Here is a 19,069-nt window from a genome sequence, read left to right on the forward strand (position 1 = left end):
AGCATCGTTTGGGTTTCCTTTTTCTAGAATTGTACTAAATACAAAAAACATCAGGCGCGCCGCTCCAGCTCATCATTACGTGTTCATCGTTTATTGGTTTCGATAGTGCAGTTATTGAACGCTCTGTTACTCGATCATTTCCACCTTCCATGTATATAAACTGTGACAGACTTTAAAGCTACCGTTTTACTTTGATATTTTCCCTTCCCTTTTTCCTCTCTCTAAAATTTATACACACAAATATATCGCCGGCGGCGGCAAGGGATCGGAGACGCCTTCTTTCTCGGTGCATACCGACAAAGAAAAAAGCTAAAGTCCGAACGAAGATGAAGATTTTTGTGAAGACCCTGAAGGGCTCGCACTTCGAGATCGAAGTGAAACCGGAGGACACCGTATGAACTCCCCTCCCCTTTATTTCGTTCTGCGCATATGCGAATTACGTAATTTACCGGTGTGTTTGTGTGTTTTTTAATATCGATTAATTTTGCCTGTAGTGGGATTGAACTGTAATTAGGGTTTTAAAGTTATAATATTCCTTTGCGGTTTTGGGATTGATTTGAGGGCTGTTGATTGGGTTTTTTTTTTTCTTTTTGTAATTCGTATAGTCATTCGAGTCATTATTATGCTTTGCTTCTTAGAGTTGAGCTCCTATTCTTTCCCTTGGGATTCGCTTGTTTCAGTGAATTATTGGTATAAACGATATATTTCCACTCCTTAAATCTAATTTATGTATTTTTTTTATAATGGAAAATGTGCATCTCAAACAGTGCGGTACTTAGTGGTATCATCAGTAGAATGCTTTCCTATTTGTAGGTGGTCCAAGATTTGTCTTACTTTCATAGACACTTATAAGTAATGAAAAAGTTCAAGTTAGATGTGGGGGAATAGTGGTGCTGTTCTTTGGTTGGGTTCAGGTTTATGCCCCAGGACTCATGATGTTGAATTATCTTGTAATTGCGTATGAAAGTAACGGAATTGTCCAGACTCAATTTTTAAGCTAACACTGCCCTGTATGAAAAACGAAGTGAGGGGGTTGGGGGGGTTTCTTCATTAAGAAAATAACAGTGTTTGTGGGGGGGGGGGGGGGGTTTAAAAGAAAAGAGCACTTGAATAAATAAGTTAGAGAAAAAAGTTTAAATAAAGAATATAGCAAAATATTATTAAGAAAACCTTCTGAAATTAAAACATGAATAAGAAAATGAATAAGTTAAAATGTTGAAGAATGGGGTATATTTTTCCAAAAGCTTTTTTGTTTGAAAAAAATTTTTAGTTAAAACTTTTCTCTCCAACTTTTTCAAGTGTTTTTTTAATTATTATTTGAAAATTTCAAGAAGTTCATTAAGTTCGCAAAAGTTATGTTTATATGCATTGATCAAGTTTTTTATTTAAATAATTGCCTAATTGTAAATACTTCCAATTAAAAGCAGTTATATTTTTTAAAATTTATGTGCAGGAGACCAAATTGCAATTGAAAATGAAAAGTGGGAAATAAAAATAATTTTCTATAAAAAGGCAAAATTTTATAAGGTTAATATGGGAAAATCACCCATTAAAGTGACTAATATGAAGTGAATTAAATAGAAAGGACTATTTTGAAGAAATTGAACTCAAATTTCAGGGACTGAAATGAATTTTACCCTAGTTTTTGTAGGTAGGTCTGATTCCTTGGATAAGATCTATATTGCTTTTTGAAATTATTTTCTAGATAATATTTTGAGAGGAAGTATTATACAATATTTGAGTTCCATGGCAATGTTTGTTTGAGATTTTATATAATAGTGGTTGACTCTTTATAAAACTACTTGAACTGCGAATCAAATATGACACTAGAGGTCTGGCATGCAATGGTCTTGTGTTCATTTATTGATCGTTTGTTGTGATGGAAGATTCCGTTTGGATTTGACTTAGATTACTTTATAATTTTCATAATGTTTTGACCACTCTATTAAGTAAATGGTCTTATATAATTTACCAAATCCTGCTTCTTGACCATGAGTATCTGCAAAACTGATGAATTTTAATAGAGGTTTTCATTGATTTTATACTTCCTTAAATGTAAATATTTCAAATATTTTTTCCTCTCTTTATTAATTATTAGGTGGCAGATGTGAAGAAGAATATTGAAACAGTTCAGGGTTCTGATGTTTACCCAGCTGGTCAACAGATGCTTATCCATCAAGGCAAAGTGCTCAAGGATGAGACGACACTGGAAGAGAACAAAGTTGCTGAAAACAGTTTTGTTGTGATTATGCTGACCAAGGTAACTTGTTGACTGTAATCTGGGGAGCGTCTCCAACCCTATTACTCTTCTTTCAGTTAAGTAGTTTGTCTCATTAGTACCTCCAAAACTTGTGCACCCAATAAAAACTTTCCTTTTTCCTAAAATCCGGGCTTGCATATACTTACACAACACAAACACACAAAAAATTGTAACTCAAAATAAAATAAATAAATAACTTACAGCTGACTGTGTCTTGAAAATTTTGTAGAATAAGGCTTCATCAAGTGGAGCTGCAACTGCATCTGCTGTGGCATCGAGTACGGTAAGCTCGTGCATGTATACATTTGCCATTTTGGGTTAGCGAAATTGGAAATATGCTTTTGGTTGTCTAGCTTATGAGTCAGGGCTCACAGATGCAGGCACGTGCTATCTTTTGAGCAAGATATCTTGTTTTCGGTTTACTAATGTAGTATGTAGTTGACGTTGTTGTTGGCACACATCCAACCACACATTCCAGCTCTTGAGGCGAGCATATGTTTGCTTTCCTTTTTCTTTTCCATGGGCCTGGGGTTGGCTGTGGATGACAGAGGAAATCCTTGATTTTGAAGATCTTTGCTTGTATAAATTGCATTGTAGATGACCTGTCTAACAAAATAATATCTTAGAATCTGGGACATCCCAACCCTGTAAAAGATGATCAAATGATGAAAACAAAAACAGAATTCAGAAAAAACAAAAGGATTACATGGAATGGTCATAAAACATAATTGGTTTTCAGAAGTTTCAGTACCAGCTTTGCCCCTAATGTCGATCAAAATTAGTTTGGAGTATTATTACGATTGTGATAGATGCATAATATTACGAGTCTGTGTGAGTTGTGAATTCTGAGGCCCTTGTGTTTGTATACTTTTTAGATTATAGGTCATGGATTTTGAGTGGTGACATCTGTTGTGTATATTTGGTCCAAAATTTCATGGATTATACATGAGGTCATGATCTTAAACTCTGATGATATGACATCTTTTGATTGATTTGTGTAATCACCTCTCTAGTCCCAACCTGTGAGTAATACATCTCTGCCAACACAACCCGTAACAGCAGCTCCTTCACCTGCACCAACTGTTGCTCCGTGAGTTGTTTTGTTCTGGTTTTTGAGCTATGTGATTATAAGAATTCTTCTCCACTAAGTACTCATTAGAATTTTCATTGCTTGCATTTACAGTCTGCAATCAGCTCCTGAATCTGCTCCAGTTCCTGCTCCTACCCCTGCTTCGTGAGTTCAATTGAAGTGTTTATTACCTGAGATACAGATAGATTATTTACTTTTCAGGAAAGTTGCTGCGGCCACCATTTCATTCGTTAATTAATGTGTTTTTGTTTCAACAGCTCCACGGATGTGTATGGTCAAGCAGCATCAAACCTTGTTGCTGGAAATAACTTGGAGGCTACTGTTCAACAGATTCTTGATATGGGTGGAGGAAGTTGGGACAGAGATACAGTTGTTCGCGCACTGAGGGCTGCATATAATAATCCAGAAAGAGCAGTTGAATACCTTTACTCTGTGAGTCTACCCTGAGAATCTTGGATATTTCCCCTGATTTTGCCATTTCTTTCTCTGTGTCACCAAGAGGTTAAGAATATAACTGCAAGTTTTTTTATGGGCAACTACAAACTTCTCCCGACTTATCCACAATTGATTCAGTCATCTTATAACCATGGAGAAGAATTGAATTCAGGGTATTCCAGAGCAAGCAGAAGTCAATCCTGTGGTTCAACCTCCTGCTGGTGGACAGCCTGTGAATCCTCCAGCCCAGGCTACACAAGCAGCAGCCCCTGCCGGTGGTCCTAATGCGAATCCTTTGGATCTTTTTCCACAGGTATATTCTTTGTGATGTATCAACCACTTAAGAAAGACAAGAAATATTTCGTTGGGAAATATTCAGATTACTTTAAGGGGTCCTTTTTTTCCCTCTGGAACCAGGGTCTTCCAAACATGGGTTCAAATGCAAGTGCTGGCACCTTAGATTTTCTTCGCAATAGTCAACAGGTACAAGAGATGCTTTTTTGAATGGTTTTCTGTTAGAAATAATGACTAGATATTCTTTCTTTTCTTCTTGATATTATTTTTACTATTAATATTCTTATTCTTCAGTTCCAAGCATTGCGAGCCATGGTGCAGGCCAATCCTCAAATATTGCAGGTACTTGTTTCACTTGCTATATCTGATGATGTAGGCATTAATTTTTCCTTATAATCGCTTCAATTTTTGTGTCTGCAGCCTATGCTTCAAGAACTCGGAAAGCAAAATCCACAACTTGTCCGATTGATTCAAGAACATCAGGCAGACTTCCTACGCCTAATAAATGAACCTGTTGAAGGGGAAGGGTAAGGAGTTCGATTCAATCAATAACACATGTTGTTATGTTGCATTTGGATTGAAGGATTTGAATTCAAGCGAAGGATTCAGAGCTAATGATTTGAAAATTCTGCAACATAGAGTGCATTTCAAGCTCATCGTGATTTTTGTAAAAATAACTTAAAATGGTTACAAGAGGTTTTGAAATCAATATGAGCTGAATCCAACATTAAGAAGTTTGTTTTTTCTGGAGTTGAAATCTTTTAGTTCCCAAAATCTTTCAATGAAATAACAATATTATTTCGTCTAGTTGGATCATTCTAGATGTCCTGACCACCAAATGTAACAATAATATATTCAGGAACATACTAGGTCAACTCGCCGAAGCAATGCCACAGGCTGTGACTGTCACACCTGAGGAGAGGGAGGCAATCGAACGTGTGAGTTTTTCTTTCCCGGTTCTGGCTCAATTTGTTTAGAAAATTTTAATTTTAGTCCAACAGTAATTGATCTCATTACCATTTTCTTGCATCTCCTGATAGGATCATAACATTTTACTTATCATATTATGATTGTTGGACCTCAGTGGTTCATTAAGAGGATTCCGATCCAGGGAAAAGTGTACCACCCCAATATGTGCATGCTACATTTTCATGTGAATTCCCATAGTCCATCTCAAGTACATAGAAGTACAAATTGCATGCCTTGAGAAGTCAATGTCTAATCACAGCTGAGAAGAGAAATACGAAGTTATCGGCGGGCATTTCCTGTGTGTCATCTCGTTAAGTGTAGACAGGCCCTGATGATATTTAGTTAATTGCTTTGGAGATTGGTCCAGGAACCTTGACGTTGAAAGTTTGGGTGTTTGAGCCTCCTCAACCACATTTTATATATATGTTGGGTCTCCTGTGCACATCATGAATTCCTTCTGGTATTTAGGTTTACAAAAGAACGAGGTGGTATATGGGAAGGACTAGAGAAAACATTGGTTCATTATGCAAAATTCTTTATTACACTTGCTATGTGATGGTTCACATCCCAAGGCGGGTGTATTTGCACTTGCTTTCTGATTGGTTGGTTATCGACTAGATCTTTTGGTTCCATGACTGATTTCATTAACCAGCCACCATGTCCCTGGTGTTAGATACTTAGATGTATTGCATGACTTATGAAAGTCATTAACTCATTATATATTCCCCCCATATTCTATCAACCTGAATTATGATGGTTTAGCAGCCACCATGAAGTTCTTCCATGATTGATCCATTTTTGTACAATCTTTCTTATACATATATATATATATATATATCATAGAGCAGTTATTTTAATCAGATTGAGTACAGACTTGTGCTTAATGCATTCTTGACTACCCAACCTGTAGAGTACGTTTATGCCATATTTCTCACACTGGCATTGCCCATCTGTCTCTATTTGGATAGACTTTATCTTATCTTGGATGTAGCCACTCAAGAATACAGAAATTTTTCTGTAATTGAATGTTGTGATTTGACCTGCAGCTCGAAGCAATGGGGTTTGATCGAGCTTTGGTATTGGAAGTGTTCTTTGCATGCAACAAGAACGAAGAGCTGGCTGCAAACTACCTCTTAGATCATATGCACGAGTTTGATGAGTGAAGCCAGTTAAATTAAGTGGGCTTCTTTGATCTCATCAGTTTACTTTGTTTAACAAACCCTTTTTTATCGCCGCGTGGATTAATTTTTATTTATCGTTCACAGTGGCTTTCCTTGAACTGTATCATTTGGATACACAAGTAGAATGTCGAAAAAATTAAATTCTTCCTAAGGGCCTTTGTCCTTTTGCTCTTTTTTAGTTTCTGTTGCACAAAAACTGCTGTTTGCACTGGGTTTTAAGTTGTTTAAACCATTTCCAGCAATATTATTTTACCTGCTAAGAATGTCTTTACTGACACCTTTCGTTTTTATCCCTCTTGCTTAAATTTTTTTAGTATACCTGAAAACTTGAAATAGTTCGCCATCAGTTCTACAGTTCCAAGTTCTGAGCCCTAGTAAGTTTGCATCCTTCGATTTTGTATTAGATTCATCTAAAATTATTCTATTTTAAAGTGAAAATATATGGATTTGAATAATCTTAAACGACACGAAATCATAGAACAAGTTTAAGGTGCTTGTTACAATGAATTTGATATCTCTAACTTCGAATTCATCATTTCAGACACAACAATAAGTCATTTCTGCTTTAGGCTGCGTTCGAGGTTTTTTCTTTTTTTCTTTTTATTTGGCCCTTTATCGGTTGCTTCATTTTGTTTAATGGAAGGAAATCAAATCTTGGTTTGGTTCAATGAGAGGAAGAGAATAAGTAATTTTGTTTTAGGCTTTAGCTGAATTCAGTAGGAAAGGAAAAGAAGAAGTGGAAAGAACCTTTTCTTAAAAAAAAGTTTCGTACAGTAAAAAAGAATATAAAAAAAATGGAAAATTTAGGGTTAAATACATAAATACTTTACTTTCTGTATAAAATACAAGTATACTCTTAAGTGGGTGTTAATGTGAGTTTTTGTCATCAAACTTGTAACTTTACAAAGTGCGGAATGTGTAATGTATTTAGCGAATCAATGTGATTTTATTGTATATTTTAATGTGTATAAGTTATAATGAGCATTTTGGAACATCATTAACTAGTAAAATACAAAACCGCATCGCAACAATAACCATTTATTTGGTGTTTCACCAAAAAAAGTAACCAATAAAAGATTTGTAATACGAAATTATCACAGAAGATTTGTTGTAAGGAATCTCTTACATAATTATCTAAATATACTAAAACAAATTGTTATAAGAAATTTGAAATTCCGACCCTCATAATTCAGATCTCCCATTTCATACACAAAAATCAAGGCCAACAAAACATACATAAAAGCCTCCTAACAAACAGATGTCCACTTCAAATGGTCATCATTTTTCCAGTTTCTTGACTACACCCATAAAAATATTTGTTTTGATTTTTTTTCTAAAGTAATTTAAAATTTGATGTTGTATTTTGGAAGATAAAAGTCACTGTTTATTATTAAATCATGTCTTCTTATGTATATTTATACATGTATAGATATTATGTATTTAATATTGTGTTTTTTAGATATAAAAATCACGTTTAATGTCAAATCATATCTATTTTGTATCATAGATATATATATATATATATGTGTGTGTGTGTGTGTGTGTGTGTGTGTGTGTGTGCGCGCGAGTATAGAATGCCCAAGACCAAATATATGCACAGATAAAGTGTAAAAGCAGACAAACATTGAGTGTATTTTGGCGTATCTCAAGGATAAGCCAAAAATAAAACCAAACAAAGTGTTCTAGGTAATTACGTCGACACTTTATAAGGTAAGTCTAATAATCTAATTATACAAATACTTTATGTTCTTTGTAAAATTATCAGTATGTTTCTAAGAGGGTGTCGGCATAATTCAAATCAGGAAGTGTATTTATAAAATTTTGTCCGTAAATAAGACACGTATTTATAATTTTACAAATAATATGAAATATTTATATAATTAAACCTAATTCCAGAAGATATTAGCATAATTTACCCTAAAAATTTCCAAGGGGTTGCTCATTTCGAAGATTCAAGAGAAATCGTAGGTGGAGAGACTGAGTCAAGCTTCTGGATGTCATTTGAGGAGACCGAGCAAAGAGGCAAAGGCAGACATCCGTAGAGCTAATCCAAAGGTAAAATCCGACCACAAGGAGACATGTGCAACCACATCTTTGACTACTAGACCTTAACAAGTCCCTATTGATTTTTCGCCCTGAAACCCACATTCAGACGAGTTTATAAATTTTTTAAAATATTTTATAACGTATTTTAATAAGATGTTGAAAAGTATTTTATAAAATTATTTCGGTCAAGGTTTATATTAATTATAAAATTATTATTATTAACGTTTTATAAGTTTTACAATCTTATTTTATTCAAATGTGTAGGTACGACATCTTTTACGATGTTTTAGAACGACTTTCGGCACACGCCCTCTAAATATTACGAATACCAATTCAAACCTCATAGTATATATATATATATAGAAAGAGTTGTGTGTGAAGGTTGCAGAAATCCGGCGAGCTGTTTCGACTGGTTTGAGCAGCTGTAGAGGCAAAACATGGGCAAGAAACTCAATTATCTGCTCCACAGAAGCTCAAAGACTGAAAAGTTGAAGACGCTGACAAGTCTCGCCATCTCTAGGATCTCCATTCTCAAGAACATTTACAGTGTGAGGTGCTCCCAAGCACAGTCCGACGTAGTCCAGCTACTGCAGCTAGGCCGGCAAGAACATGCCCTCCTCCGTGTAAGTTGGAGCTGAGAACCGACCCCTGAATTGTCTTCATGGCGTCTAATTTTGTTTTGGAACTTGATTTGAATCTTGTCGATAGGTTGAGCATGTGATCAAGGAAGAACATATGTTGGATGCTTTTGTTCTGGTAGGAAACTACTGCCATATCCTGGGAGAAAGGACTGAGATGATCAAGAACAGCAGGTTGCAATTTTATGCACAATTTTCCATCACTAGTAATTATAACGTGACAAGATCAAAATTGTTGTCATATCTCTAGTGACGAACAATATTCTCGTACAGGGAATGTCCTGATGAGCTCAAGGAGGTAATATCAAGCTTGATCTTTGCAGCTTCAAGATGCGGAGAGTTCCCAGAGCTGCAAGAGATTCGTGCTTTTTTCACATCCAAATTTGGAAAAGATTTTGCTATGAGTGCCGTGGAATTAAGAAACAACTGCGGAGTGTCTCCTAAGGTGCCTTATTTTTTGCCTACGAAGATCTTAAGTAAAACACCTTATAAGTTCATATATCTTATAACATGTTTATATAGCTTATAATACGTTAAAACTTATTTTTGAGAGTAAGTTCGTCAAGTGTTTGAATAAAATAGAATTGCGGAACTTAAAAAATGTTAATATATTGACAATTTTGAGATTAATATGATCAAAATTATAGGAGTCTGTTAACATTTTAAAAATAAGATGAGAATTTCATACTTTTTCTAACATCTTGTTTTTTGGATTATAAGTTTCTTTTTTTAAAAAAATTTACTTATGACCTCTCAAATTAACATCGATTTGAAAAAGTTAAGCTCACCCAAACACTCTCTAAGTTATTTCTGCTAGTGAAAGATTTGCTTTGTTCATGTAATCCTACTGTGGGTTGTCTCTTCAGATTATACAAAGACTCTCGACACGGCAAGCAAGCTTGGAAAGCAGATGGAATTTGCTAAAGCAACTTGCTAAACATAATGGGATCACTCTCCAACTAGACCATGCAGCTTTCATACCCTCCGAAAAGGTACAAAAGTTCAAAACAAGAATCATCTTTCACATACCATGTCTCATGAAAAGTATTTATCGAATTGAACCAGTCATATATCATGTGTCATTGTACTAATCGTGTGACTGGTCACTCTACACAAATTGTGTACCAATCATATAATAAATATAACACACTTGTCATGTGATTCGAATTTTTCCTAGTATTCTAAAGCTATGGCTTTCCACAACTTGCAGGAAGAGAGCGAGGTTGAACAGTTGCAGATGCATGCATCAAACAGAAGCCACGCCTTCAATGGCCGTAAAACTGAGATCACTCCCCTACACAAGGATTGGCATGAAGCAACTATAGGCCGTGAGACATGTCCAGAGTCGGTAAAGGGAAGGCAGGCTTACAGAGACGTCGCTGCTGCAGCTGAAGATGCATTTGAATCAGCGGCTTATGCTGCTGCTGCAGCAAGAGCGGCGGTAAAGCTATCTAAACTTGAATCATGGAACGATGATTCAGATGATGACAGTGGTTTCCATCTTCAGCAGAGTGATTGTGCATGGGAGTGATGATGGAATTAGGAAAAAGAAGGAAATAATAGACGCTTATGTAGAATTTCCATCTGTAGTATTAGAACAAATAAAGGAGCCACGCGTCTTGGAAAAGGGGGGGTGTAAATGTTAGGGATCTTTTTCGATAGATTGTTAACGTATATAGAAGAATATAAAAGACATAAAGAAATTGCAAGACGCAAGATTTAGATGATTCAGAGAATTCCCATACTTGCATCATCGTTTAAGATCAGTTCTTACAAGAATAGTTTCAATTAATTACAATAAAATATCGGCTATCAACCATTTATGCTAGGATGCCTGTAAAGCATCGTGAAATTCCGATTCATAAATGATTGGATTCACAATGGTTGAAGAGGATGCATAATTGAGATAGACCTCACAATCTGACAGTAGATTCAAATCAAAATTAGTTTCAAAAGTAGCTAATGTTACAATCTCCATTCCACAAAGGGAACTGTTTGAGCCGGAAATGACCAGTGGCCTCAAAGATATCTCAACTATGATACTCCAACAGCATTTGTATTCTGTAGCTAGATGAGGATGCAAGTACTACCAAAATGAAAAACAAAAAAACGTCACAGATGCTTTCTCCATTCTCAATAAGATCATAGCTCGTGGGTTTCCTATTAATTAGTACCATTTCCATAAAACGTATTTGTAATTTTGTCGCTGTTATGACAACATGGATATAAGCATTTCATCTAACTTCAAGTATCAACTAGTAGTTCTATTATTCATACGGCAGTCCTCAAAAGAAAAGTGAAGGTTTCAATACACATCATAATATAAAGTAAACAGAGCCAGTGTCCGTTTTCTCCAGATGATGGATTAACAGCCCAATTTAATGCAGCTGAGTCCAAAACCATTTAAAACCAACAAAAAACATTGACATTGATAGTCATAATGTAAAAATCAAGTCTCTAGCTCTTTCACAATAACCCCACATTATCTTTCCCCACCAAAATTTCAGTGACATCAACCAGATCAACATCATTGTCCAGCATTAGCTCCACTCCCGGACAATTGGTTCCAATGCTGTTAATTTGGATAAAAGCATACAAAATGGTTGGATTGAATCAATAATCAAATGTAATTAGAAATTGTAAATCAAGTGAGGGGTTGGCTTCAAGAAATTATCATCAAGTTACTATCGGTGGTAATTTTAATAGAGGAGCTAGATACCTCAAAAGTTTAAAATACCATGTAACCCTCATGGAAATCCCTAGCGCCGGCTACAGCAGAGGAAATAATTGCGTCACCATCAAGCTATAAGAATGCTAATTTCTTCATAAACTTTTCAATCATTTGGTTCTTTAAATCCCTCAATACCTTCAGCTAAGCCTCGTAAAGAGTGTGGGGAAGTTCTTGGTTCTGGATGTAAAATGATCTGGGCATAAACTTCATGTGTTTCTGGTTCAGCCTATTCATTTCAAACCAAACGACACTCATAACATTCAGAACTAACCACAGATAGAAAACAAAAAAGGAAAATAGAAAATAAAAATGGTGAAAGAATACGTTATACTAGTAACTAAACCAGCATCTTAGCTATGAAACCTATACAGAATGATGCTACCACAAGATTTCTAGAGCACAAAGAAGCAGGGGATGTGCAGCCTTACAACCCACAATTAGAAACAGGAAGGGTATAAACCCTTATTTACAAAAGCCAAGAACAAACATACATCAATGCAGCTACAAGAAAGCTAATGCAGCAGGAGGTTTATACAGGTATCCACAGTTATATTAACATTGGATTACAAAGAGTGGTGATCATATGCCCATGCCATTAAATATTTCTCATCTTCCTCGTGACTTGACTCATCAGCAACAAGGCCTTGCTTGCCAAGTTGCCGCCATAAAGAGCACGTGGTTAAACTGAAATAACGTTATGACGTCTAGTACAACAGGGCAGTAACTAATGACAAACGAATTAAGTCTACATTACCTAAAACAGTTGGATACAGTGATTAAACTTAAAAAACCAACACGGAGAACACCCCAAGAATTTCATATATACCCATTGGTACAAATTTTAGTATAAAACCTGATGCCTAAGGAGGACTCCACGATAGTAACAAATGATTTTCATATGTAGATAGCATGTATAGATTGCAATCAATAACTGAAAGAAAATAAAATAACTTATAATTTTGTTATATATTAAGATCTTCATTTTAGAAAATAACTGGGAGAAAATAATAAATATATGATGTGGACAAGATTTGTCCATCTACTCACCCATTGCTATATGTTGACTATATACTTGCATTCATGGAACTCAGTGAATTCCAAATACTTCTAATTTACAGTCTAATAAAAAAGGGTAGAAGTGAGTAGATTGAGAAAATTACAACCTAATTCACTAGAAGAATCCTCCAAGTATTAAAATACTACAAACTGACATAGTCCTATTGGTTCATGCATCCTAAGAAAAGATTACACAACAATGAATCAGCAAAAGTAAAGGAAACGAGTAGAGCACATAAATAAACTGAAAATAAATGTTAGAGGATGAAAACTAAAGGAAAACACCCAACTTTTACAGGAAGATGTTACAAAAAATGACCTATTATAACTCATTAAGAAAAAATAGACAATATGGAAAAAAAAATTATAAATAGAGCTTACCTTGAACTCAGCTAAGAGTTGAAGCAGCAAAACCACCATCAGCTAGCTCCCTATTCAGGCCCCCTTGTTCGTGCCCCTCACCCGTGGGTCACTCACTCTCACCTCTAGCTCTGTAGGGGAGCTGCACCGTACTCTCAGCTATGTCCTAGGCCCTTACACTTTTAGGTGCTTCCGGGCCTAGGAAGACAGCCGCGCCTTTGCTCTAGCTGCAGTTCCGTTCCTGCCTTCCGACTAGGATTCAGTTACTCGCTGTGTTAGCCCTAACAGGCTAGCCAATCTAGCTTCCTAGCTTCATTTCCTGTCTATTCCACTAGGAATTTTGTAGGAGCAAAGAGATCTGATGCTGTCCACTAAAGAAGACAGCAAGAGAGGCATTTATCAAACAAATTTCACACCTATGATAATTTCTTCTAGAAAAATAATACTATAAGCCCATCAAAGTTAAAATTAAAAAAGAATAGAAATTAAATATAAACATGTAAATTATACACTATGGAGAGCTCCTTATTCTCGTTAATGCACAAGGCTCAACATGGTGTAAAGAGCCCTGGAGCCATGGCGCATAACGTGTACCAAAATTGAAGCACGACGCAGTCTCCATTTATACCCATTAGTATTTTGAACAAAATAAGAATGTAAGGGTGGGTCTTTAATTTGTTAGCCAAAAAAGTTTTTCAGGAAAAACAGAACCAATTACAACCTGAATTTAGACTTTACATTATATTAAAGAATTGATACAATCAAAAGTTAGACATTCGAAAACCCAAGCATGTACATACAGCAGCAGAACAATGTGTGCGCCCTTAACAAGACTGATGCATTAATTAATATTCATAATACAGCGATCGTGGATTAATTAGAATATCTGGCAAATGCTCACAAGGCAATTTATAAATTCAGAATTTAATGAGCAACTTATATCTTAGCTTGCAGGGATTTTCAGTCCCACAAACAGGGTCATATATGAAACAGAAATTCAAATCCAAACAATCTGTATACAAGCACAAGCAGCCAATCCAAAGTAAAAAGAATAATTGATAAAATGCAGTGACCAATCTACCTAAATCTCCAAGTTGTTTAGTGACAAAAACTATTGCGAAAGCCTGAACATGGTAAACGCAAGTAACATCTTTGAAAGCTTCGATGCGTGCAAAGAATCGTAAGCATATTGAAATCACCTTACAAGCATGAGGCCTCTAACAATGTTGAACAAAGAGTTGATGAATCAAATACACCAAAGAGGTGCTCTGAATCAATTACCCCACAGAGATATCTCTAACTGCTCTATTCTTTTAGCTAGATCATGTTTCCCGCAGTTCTTTAAGCCATCAGCAACCATATCAAAGCTTTGTGACATAGGTAACAAATTTAACTCAGTCATCTCCACCAAATAATTGGCAGCCTCAACGAACCTACCTCCACGCCCACACATCTTTATCAGCATGGTATACACAGGTCGGTTTGGTGGATGTCCCTTCACCTTCATGTCAGCAAAAAAACTGAATGCATCATCAAATTGGCCTCTCCGACAAAGAGCTTTTATGATTGGAGCATATAAACTGGGAAATGGACGAAGCCCATCCTCAACGGACCTGTGAAGTATCCTAAAAGCCTCATCAACTTTCCCAATTTTGGATGTCATAGTTATCATAACCTTATATGTGTCCATGTCAGGACAAAACCCCAATCCACAGACATCATGGAAAAGATCTATGCAGAAGTGAATCTCACCACACTTCCACAAAGCTTCAGCCAAACAATTGAATGTGCCCACATCTGGGACAAACCCACCCTTGGTCATTTTCCTCACCAACCCTTTAGCTGACTCAAGATACCCTGCATTCAGCAAACCATCAATCAGTAAATCACGACCACGCACAGGCGGATTAAATCCTTTTTTACTCATCTCCTCCAAGAACTCTTGTGCCTCCCTCATCTTCCCTGCAGAGCACCATGCATTAACAAGAATCGAATAAGTCCTCTTATCAGGAACACTCCCTTTCCTAATCATTCTCCGTATCAACGCATATGCCCCCTGGAAATTCTTCACCTCACAGAGAGCAAAAAGCAAGGAATTGTACACTTCAGTCGTTTGCGGACAGCCAAAGTTTTTGAGCCCGTTAAAGAGGTCAACAGCTTGATCAATAAGACCATGCTTAGCATATTGCTCGATAACGAATGAGACAACAGCTGGAGAAATAGAGAAATTCTGTGTTTTCATATTCTGTGCCACCTTCCACATGGTTTGCCAATGGCCAGTTCGAGCTAGGATTTTGAGGAGCTCTTCGAACTCTAGGGTGGTGGGATCGTAATTTGGGTGGTGCGATCGGGCCCAATTGAAGAAGCGAAAGGATTCGATCCCATGATTGCAGCAACTGCGCAGGATGCGATAAACTAGCTCTGAATTGACAATATTTGATATGCGCATCTTGTTGAGCGTTCGCTCCATGTAAGTATCTTTCCGCACGATGTTCGATATGTGGTGAATCGTGGCAAAGTAGTCATCATTAGGCAAGCCTCTCGCATTGCTAATCCCTTCAATGCCCTGAATGAAACTGTTCCCAGTGGATAGGGTTTTGACAAATGTGAAGATTCCGGCGTTGGTAATGGCAACAGAAGATTTTCGAAACATAAGCAATCAGATTCCAACTGTAGCTTTGAGGGCTTTAAGGTAGCTGACAAAGTTCAAATTATCACGGAAACCGCACAAGAATACATCAGAATTGCTTTTACACACTGAATCAAGCAGTCCCAAAACAATAACGAGTTCCAAATATACATTAAGGGTTAAACACATTTTGCACCCCTAAACTAATAAACTATGCATAAAATGCATTTTCCCCCTTAAACAATAAAATATAACAAACTACTCCCTCATGATATAGATCAAATCTTTTATGACTTAAATGCCGTTATAATTTACACCCCTAAAGTATGTTTATTACAATCACTCTCCCAAAACATAATTTGAATTATTATGAAAATTTAATTTAAAGTAAATATTACCCAACATTTATGATTTTTATAATTTGTAAAGAATTTATATAGACGTTGTAAATTTAATTTTTTAAACAATTTTTGCTTATCTTGTTATATATATTGAACAACTTTTAAATATAAATTATTCGATACAATTTTAAAATATTACATTCAACATATATACACACTGTAAAATTTGCAAATTATACATATAAGTAATCTATAACATTCTATAATTTCTTGAGTAATGAATATATATGAGTACATGAAATTGAATATAAAATATATAAAATATAAAATATAAAATATTAAAACTCTAGAGGACCAAATTCTAAGTTTTGAGATGATGTTTATGAGGTTCCAAGTGTCCATGACACTACAACTCAACATTCAACAATTCAATCTCAAACTCTAAATAAATTTAACCAATTTAGTTAGCAGCAGACTAGCCAATATGCTGCAAAAATGCAGTAAAAAATATACTCTGCGTCTACTTTGTTTTTCTTGGAAACAACAGCATTTGGGTATTACAATAAGAACTTATTACAATTAATTACAATATAAATGGGAGGGTATTAAGTTATCATTTCCATGCTCCATCTCCAAGCTGCCCAAATAAGTATTTGCCAGTAATATCCTAAAAGTTTAATCTCATTCAGTAGAATCTCTTGGCAACAAAATGAAAGAAATAACTCAAAGCCACTAAACATTCAGTAGAATCCTGTCTCTGAAATTGCACTACAAAGAAATCCCAACAAACCAATCTAATACGATTAACCCACCCACACTAAAAACACACCCAAACCCAAGAAAAAGAAGAATAAGTAAAATGCAGCTGTGTTCTTCTTCCACAATCCAATAAAACTCAGCTTAGACATCAACATACGGCAGCAGACAGCCGTAAACCTTACAAATTTAGTTTTATTTCAATAGCAACAAACTTGCAACAACAGAACTAATCCTAGCTTAAATCAAATACCAGTCATCTCATAAGCAGTTAACAGAGAACGAAGGATTACCTGGAAGCCGTACTCGTCGCCGTCCTTGTTGCCGTGAATTTGGGGCTAGGGGTTTTAAGAGTTGGGTTTGGGGAAGAAATGAGAGAGGAGAATGGAGATAGAGAAAGAAGAGAAAAAAAGGAAGAAGAAACGAGAAAAAGAGAGAGAAAGAGATGGATACAGCGTTTGGATTCGATTTTTGAAGATAAATAAGTGTGATATAGATAATATATATGTTTGGATTTATTTTTAAAGATAATTTAAAATAAGTATTGTGTGTTAAATGTAGTGTTTTGAAAGACAAAAATTACTACTAATTGTCAAATTATTTTTTATATATATATTTATGTATATGTATGTGTATATATATATGTATGTATTTATATTAAAACAGTTTAAAACACCTGAATAAGGTGTTTCTGAATGATGGCAAATATTCAATATGTTTTGACTCATACCGGAGATAACTTAAAAATGAAAACAAACATAGTGGGTTTTTGAGTTTTTGTTGTATTATTATTACTATTATATTATTATTATTATTATTATTATTATTATTATTATTACTATTATTTTTATTATTTTAAATTATGGGATCGAATCGTCAAATTTTACATAGATATAGTTAAAATTAATATATGTTCATAATCTGCAAAAAATTTATATATTTATAAATATTAGTATACATTGATATAACTATCATCTTATATTGTTGAACAACATGGGTTAGTCGGACCATCAAAATTCAAATTAAATCGATAGATATAATCAAACTTACAGAAAAATACATTTGGTAAAGTTTTAGACTTATTGGATATACGGATGTCGAGATTTCATACTCGAAACATAAGAGTAATTATTCAAGACGGTGTATCGTTGAATCAAGCCGTGTGATTTTAAATCATATATGATCTAATGGACACATCTTGTATATATTTAAATTTCATATGAATTGGGTGCTCAAATTTTAAAATATTGTAATTATTGATTAAACTTTTTGATCACATTATATATATAATAAAATAATAATTAGAATTGTTCAACCATCTCATCATCATCAGCATCATCATTATTATTATTATTATTTAGATTAATTCATAGGAATTACTAAATTTTGACATAAATTTATAACAATAAAAAATCATAAGTGAATTACTTGTCAATTTAAAAAAAGTATAACGTAATACAAATATATATTAAATATAACATAAAATTTACATATGTCATATTAAATAATAATTTTAATTACAAAAAATATTATAACTTACTAAGTTGTTGATTAAATTTATTTTTGTATAAAAATTAAATGTATAAAAAAAAGTACCATAATTTATTATTATCCAAAATAAAATATAAGATATTGATTAATAATTATAATATATAGTTAATTTTGATTATAAAATTGATCAAATATTAAATATAAAATTAAATATATAAAAAATTCAAAAAAAAAAAAAAAAAGCTAGCGAGCTTATGAACAAAAACAATTGAGCTTGAGGTCGAGTTCAAAATCGAGCCGACCCGACTCATCTACCACCCCTAAATTCAACAAAAAGGTAAAATGCTAGCAACCCCAACTCATTGTATAATGTAAAATCCAAATTATGGTGAGTGTTAATGTTGAAAAATGGTTGCTACATGCCCTAGTTCTTGGCTATAAGTATGACAAATTGGGAGTTGGTGGCCTCCCTCAAATCTTACCGCCCTCTCATACCTCTCATCTATTCAATTTTTAAACAGCATTGACCAACACATAATGTACCTATATCATTATTGAATCACTACATTCACATTTTGTACAATTCAACAAATTTTTTACTCTTTTTCATATTAAAGTGCTAACCCTAAAGGAGTTTCATGCACATTGCAGGAGCTATTTGAATTAATAGCCCCATACAAATATTTGGCTTAATCTTTCTAAGTTTGAGATCATCACATTTGACCTCTACTCTGCAAGCTGCAAGCCCATCACCCTTCTGCCTCTTTCCTAGCTTCCTTGTAAAGTTGCCTT

At 34.7% G+C, this 19,069-nt stretch overlaps 3 protein-coding genes across 6 annotated transcripts; 2 read left to right on the forward strand and 1 right to left on the reverse strand.

The window, feature by feature from the left end:
• The first annotated feature begins 168 nt into the window (after window positions 1-168).
• Window positions 169-6,380, forward strand: LOC105176163 (ubiquitin receptor RAD23c). Its single transcript, XM_011098886.3, has 12 exons — window positions 169-392; window positions 2,099-2,260; window positions 2,490-2,543; window positions 3,274-3,350; window positions 3,444-3,494; window positions 3,608-3,782; window positions 3,958-4,098; window positions 4,203-4,268; window positions 4,374-4,421; window positions 4,500-4,606; window positions 4,939-5,017; window positions 6,095-6,380. Exons 1-12 carry the CDS (start codon window positions 327-329, stop codon window positions 6,209-6,211), a joined length of 1,143 nt encoding a protein of 380 aa, XP_011097188.1. The 5' UTR covers window positions 169-326; the 3' UTR covers window positions 6,212-6,380.
• A 2,192-nt stretch (window positions 6,381-8,572) lies between these two features.
• LOC105176162 (uncharacterized) lies at window positions 8,573-10,678 on the forward strand. Its single transcript, XM_011098885.3, has 5 exons — window positions 8,573-8,898; window positions 8,984-9,087; window positions 9,187-9,358; window positions 9,780-9,905; window positions 10,124-10,678. The coding sequence occupies exons 1-5, from the start codon at window positions 8,713-8,715 to the stop codon at window positions 10,442-10,444; spliced, it is 909 nt and encodes a 302-aa protein (XP_011097187.1). The 5' UTR covers window positions 8,573-8,712; the 3' UTR covers window positions 10,445-10,678.
• Window positions 10,679-11,156: 478 nt separating this feature from the next.
• Window positions 11,157-17,221, reverse strand: LOC105176161 (uncharacterized). 4 transcript variants are annotated; one of them, XR_002288221.2, is made up of 6 exons: window positions 17,080-17,221; window positions 14,260-15,756; window positions 13,082-13,431; window positions 11,780-11,870; window positions 11,633-11,682; window positions 11,157-11,485 (listed from the first exon to the last, which is right to left on the reverse strand). XR_002288221.2 is itself a non-coding variant. In XM_020698626.2 (2 exons), the coding sequence occupies exon 2, from the start codon at window positions 15,711-15,713 to the stop codon at window positions 14,334-14,336; it is 1,380 nt and encodes a 459-aa protein (XP_020554285.1). In that variant the 5' UTR covers window positions 15,714-15,756; window positions 17,080-17,221; the 3' UTR covers window positions 13,984-14,333. The 4 variants fall into 4 exon arrangements, 1 of the variants encoding a protein (XP_020554285.1); XR_016063714.1 differs by lacking the exon at window positions 11,633-11,682; XR_002288222.2 differs by lacking the exons at window positions 11,633-11,682; window positions 11,780-11,870.
• Between the last annotated feature and the right edge of the window lie 1,848 nt (window positions 17,222-19,069).

This window comes from Sesamum indicum, linkage group LG13 (assembly GCF_026168435.1).
Source record: "Sesamum indicum cultivar Baizhima isolate 11 linkage group LG13, ASM2616843v1, whole genome shotgun sequence".
Taxonomy (NCBI): domain Eukaryota; kingdom Viridiplantae; phylum Streptophyta; class Magnoliopsida; order Lamiales; family Pedaliaceae; genus Sesamum; species Sesamum indicum.

Excerpts from the sequence above, each read along its gene's own strand:
- LOC105176161 (XM_020698626.2), bottom strand. The coding sequence starts at position 15,713 with ATGTTTCGAAAATCTTCTGTTGCCATTACCAACGCCGGAATCTTCACA.
- LOC105176162 (XM_011098885.3), top strand. The coding sequence starts at position 8,713 with ATGGGCAAGAAACTCAATTATCTGCTCCACAGAAGCTCAAAGACTGAA. Across the intron at positions 8,899-8,983 it reads AAGAACATGCCCTCCTCCGT|GTTGAGCATGTGATCAAGGA; the intron begins GTAAGTTGGAGC and ends TCTTGTCGATAG. Across the intron at positions 9,359-9,779 it reads ACTGCGGAGTGTCTCCTAAG|ATTATACAAAGACTCTCGAC; the intron begins GTGCCTTATTTT and ends TTGTCTCTTCAG.
- LOC105176163 (XM_011098886.3), top strand. The coding sequence starts at position 327 with ATGAAGATTTTTGTGAAGACCCTGAAGGGCTCGCACTTCGAGATCGAA. Across the intron at positions 2,544-3,273 it reads CTGCTGTGGCATCGAGTACG|TCCCAACCTGTGAGTAATAC; the intron begins GTAAGCTCGTGC and ends TCACCTCTCTAG. Across the intron at positions 4,269-4,373 it reads TTCTTCGCAATAGTCAACAG|TTCCAAGCATTGCGAGCCAT; the intron begins GTACAAGAGATG and ends CTTATTCTTCAG.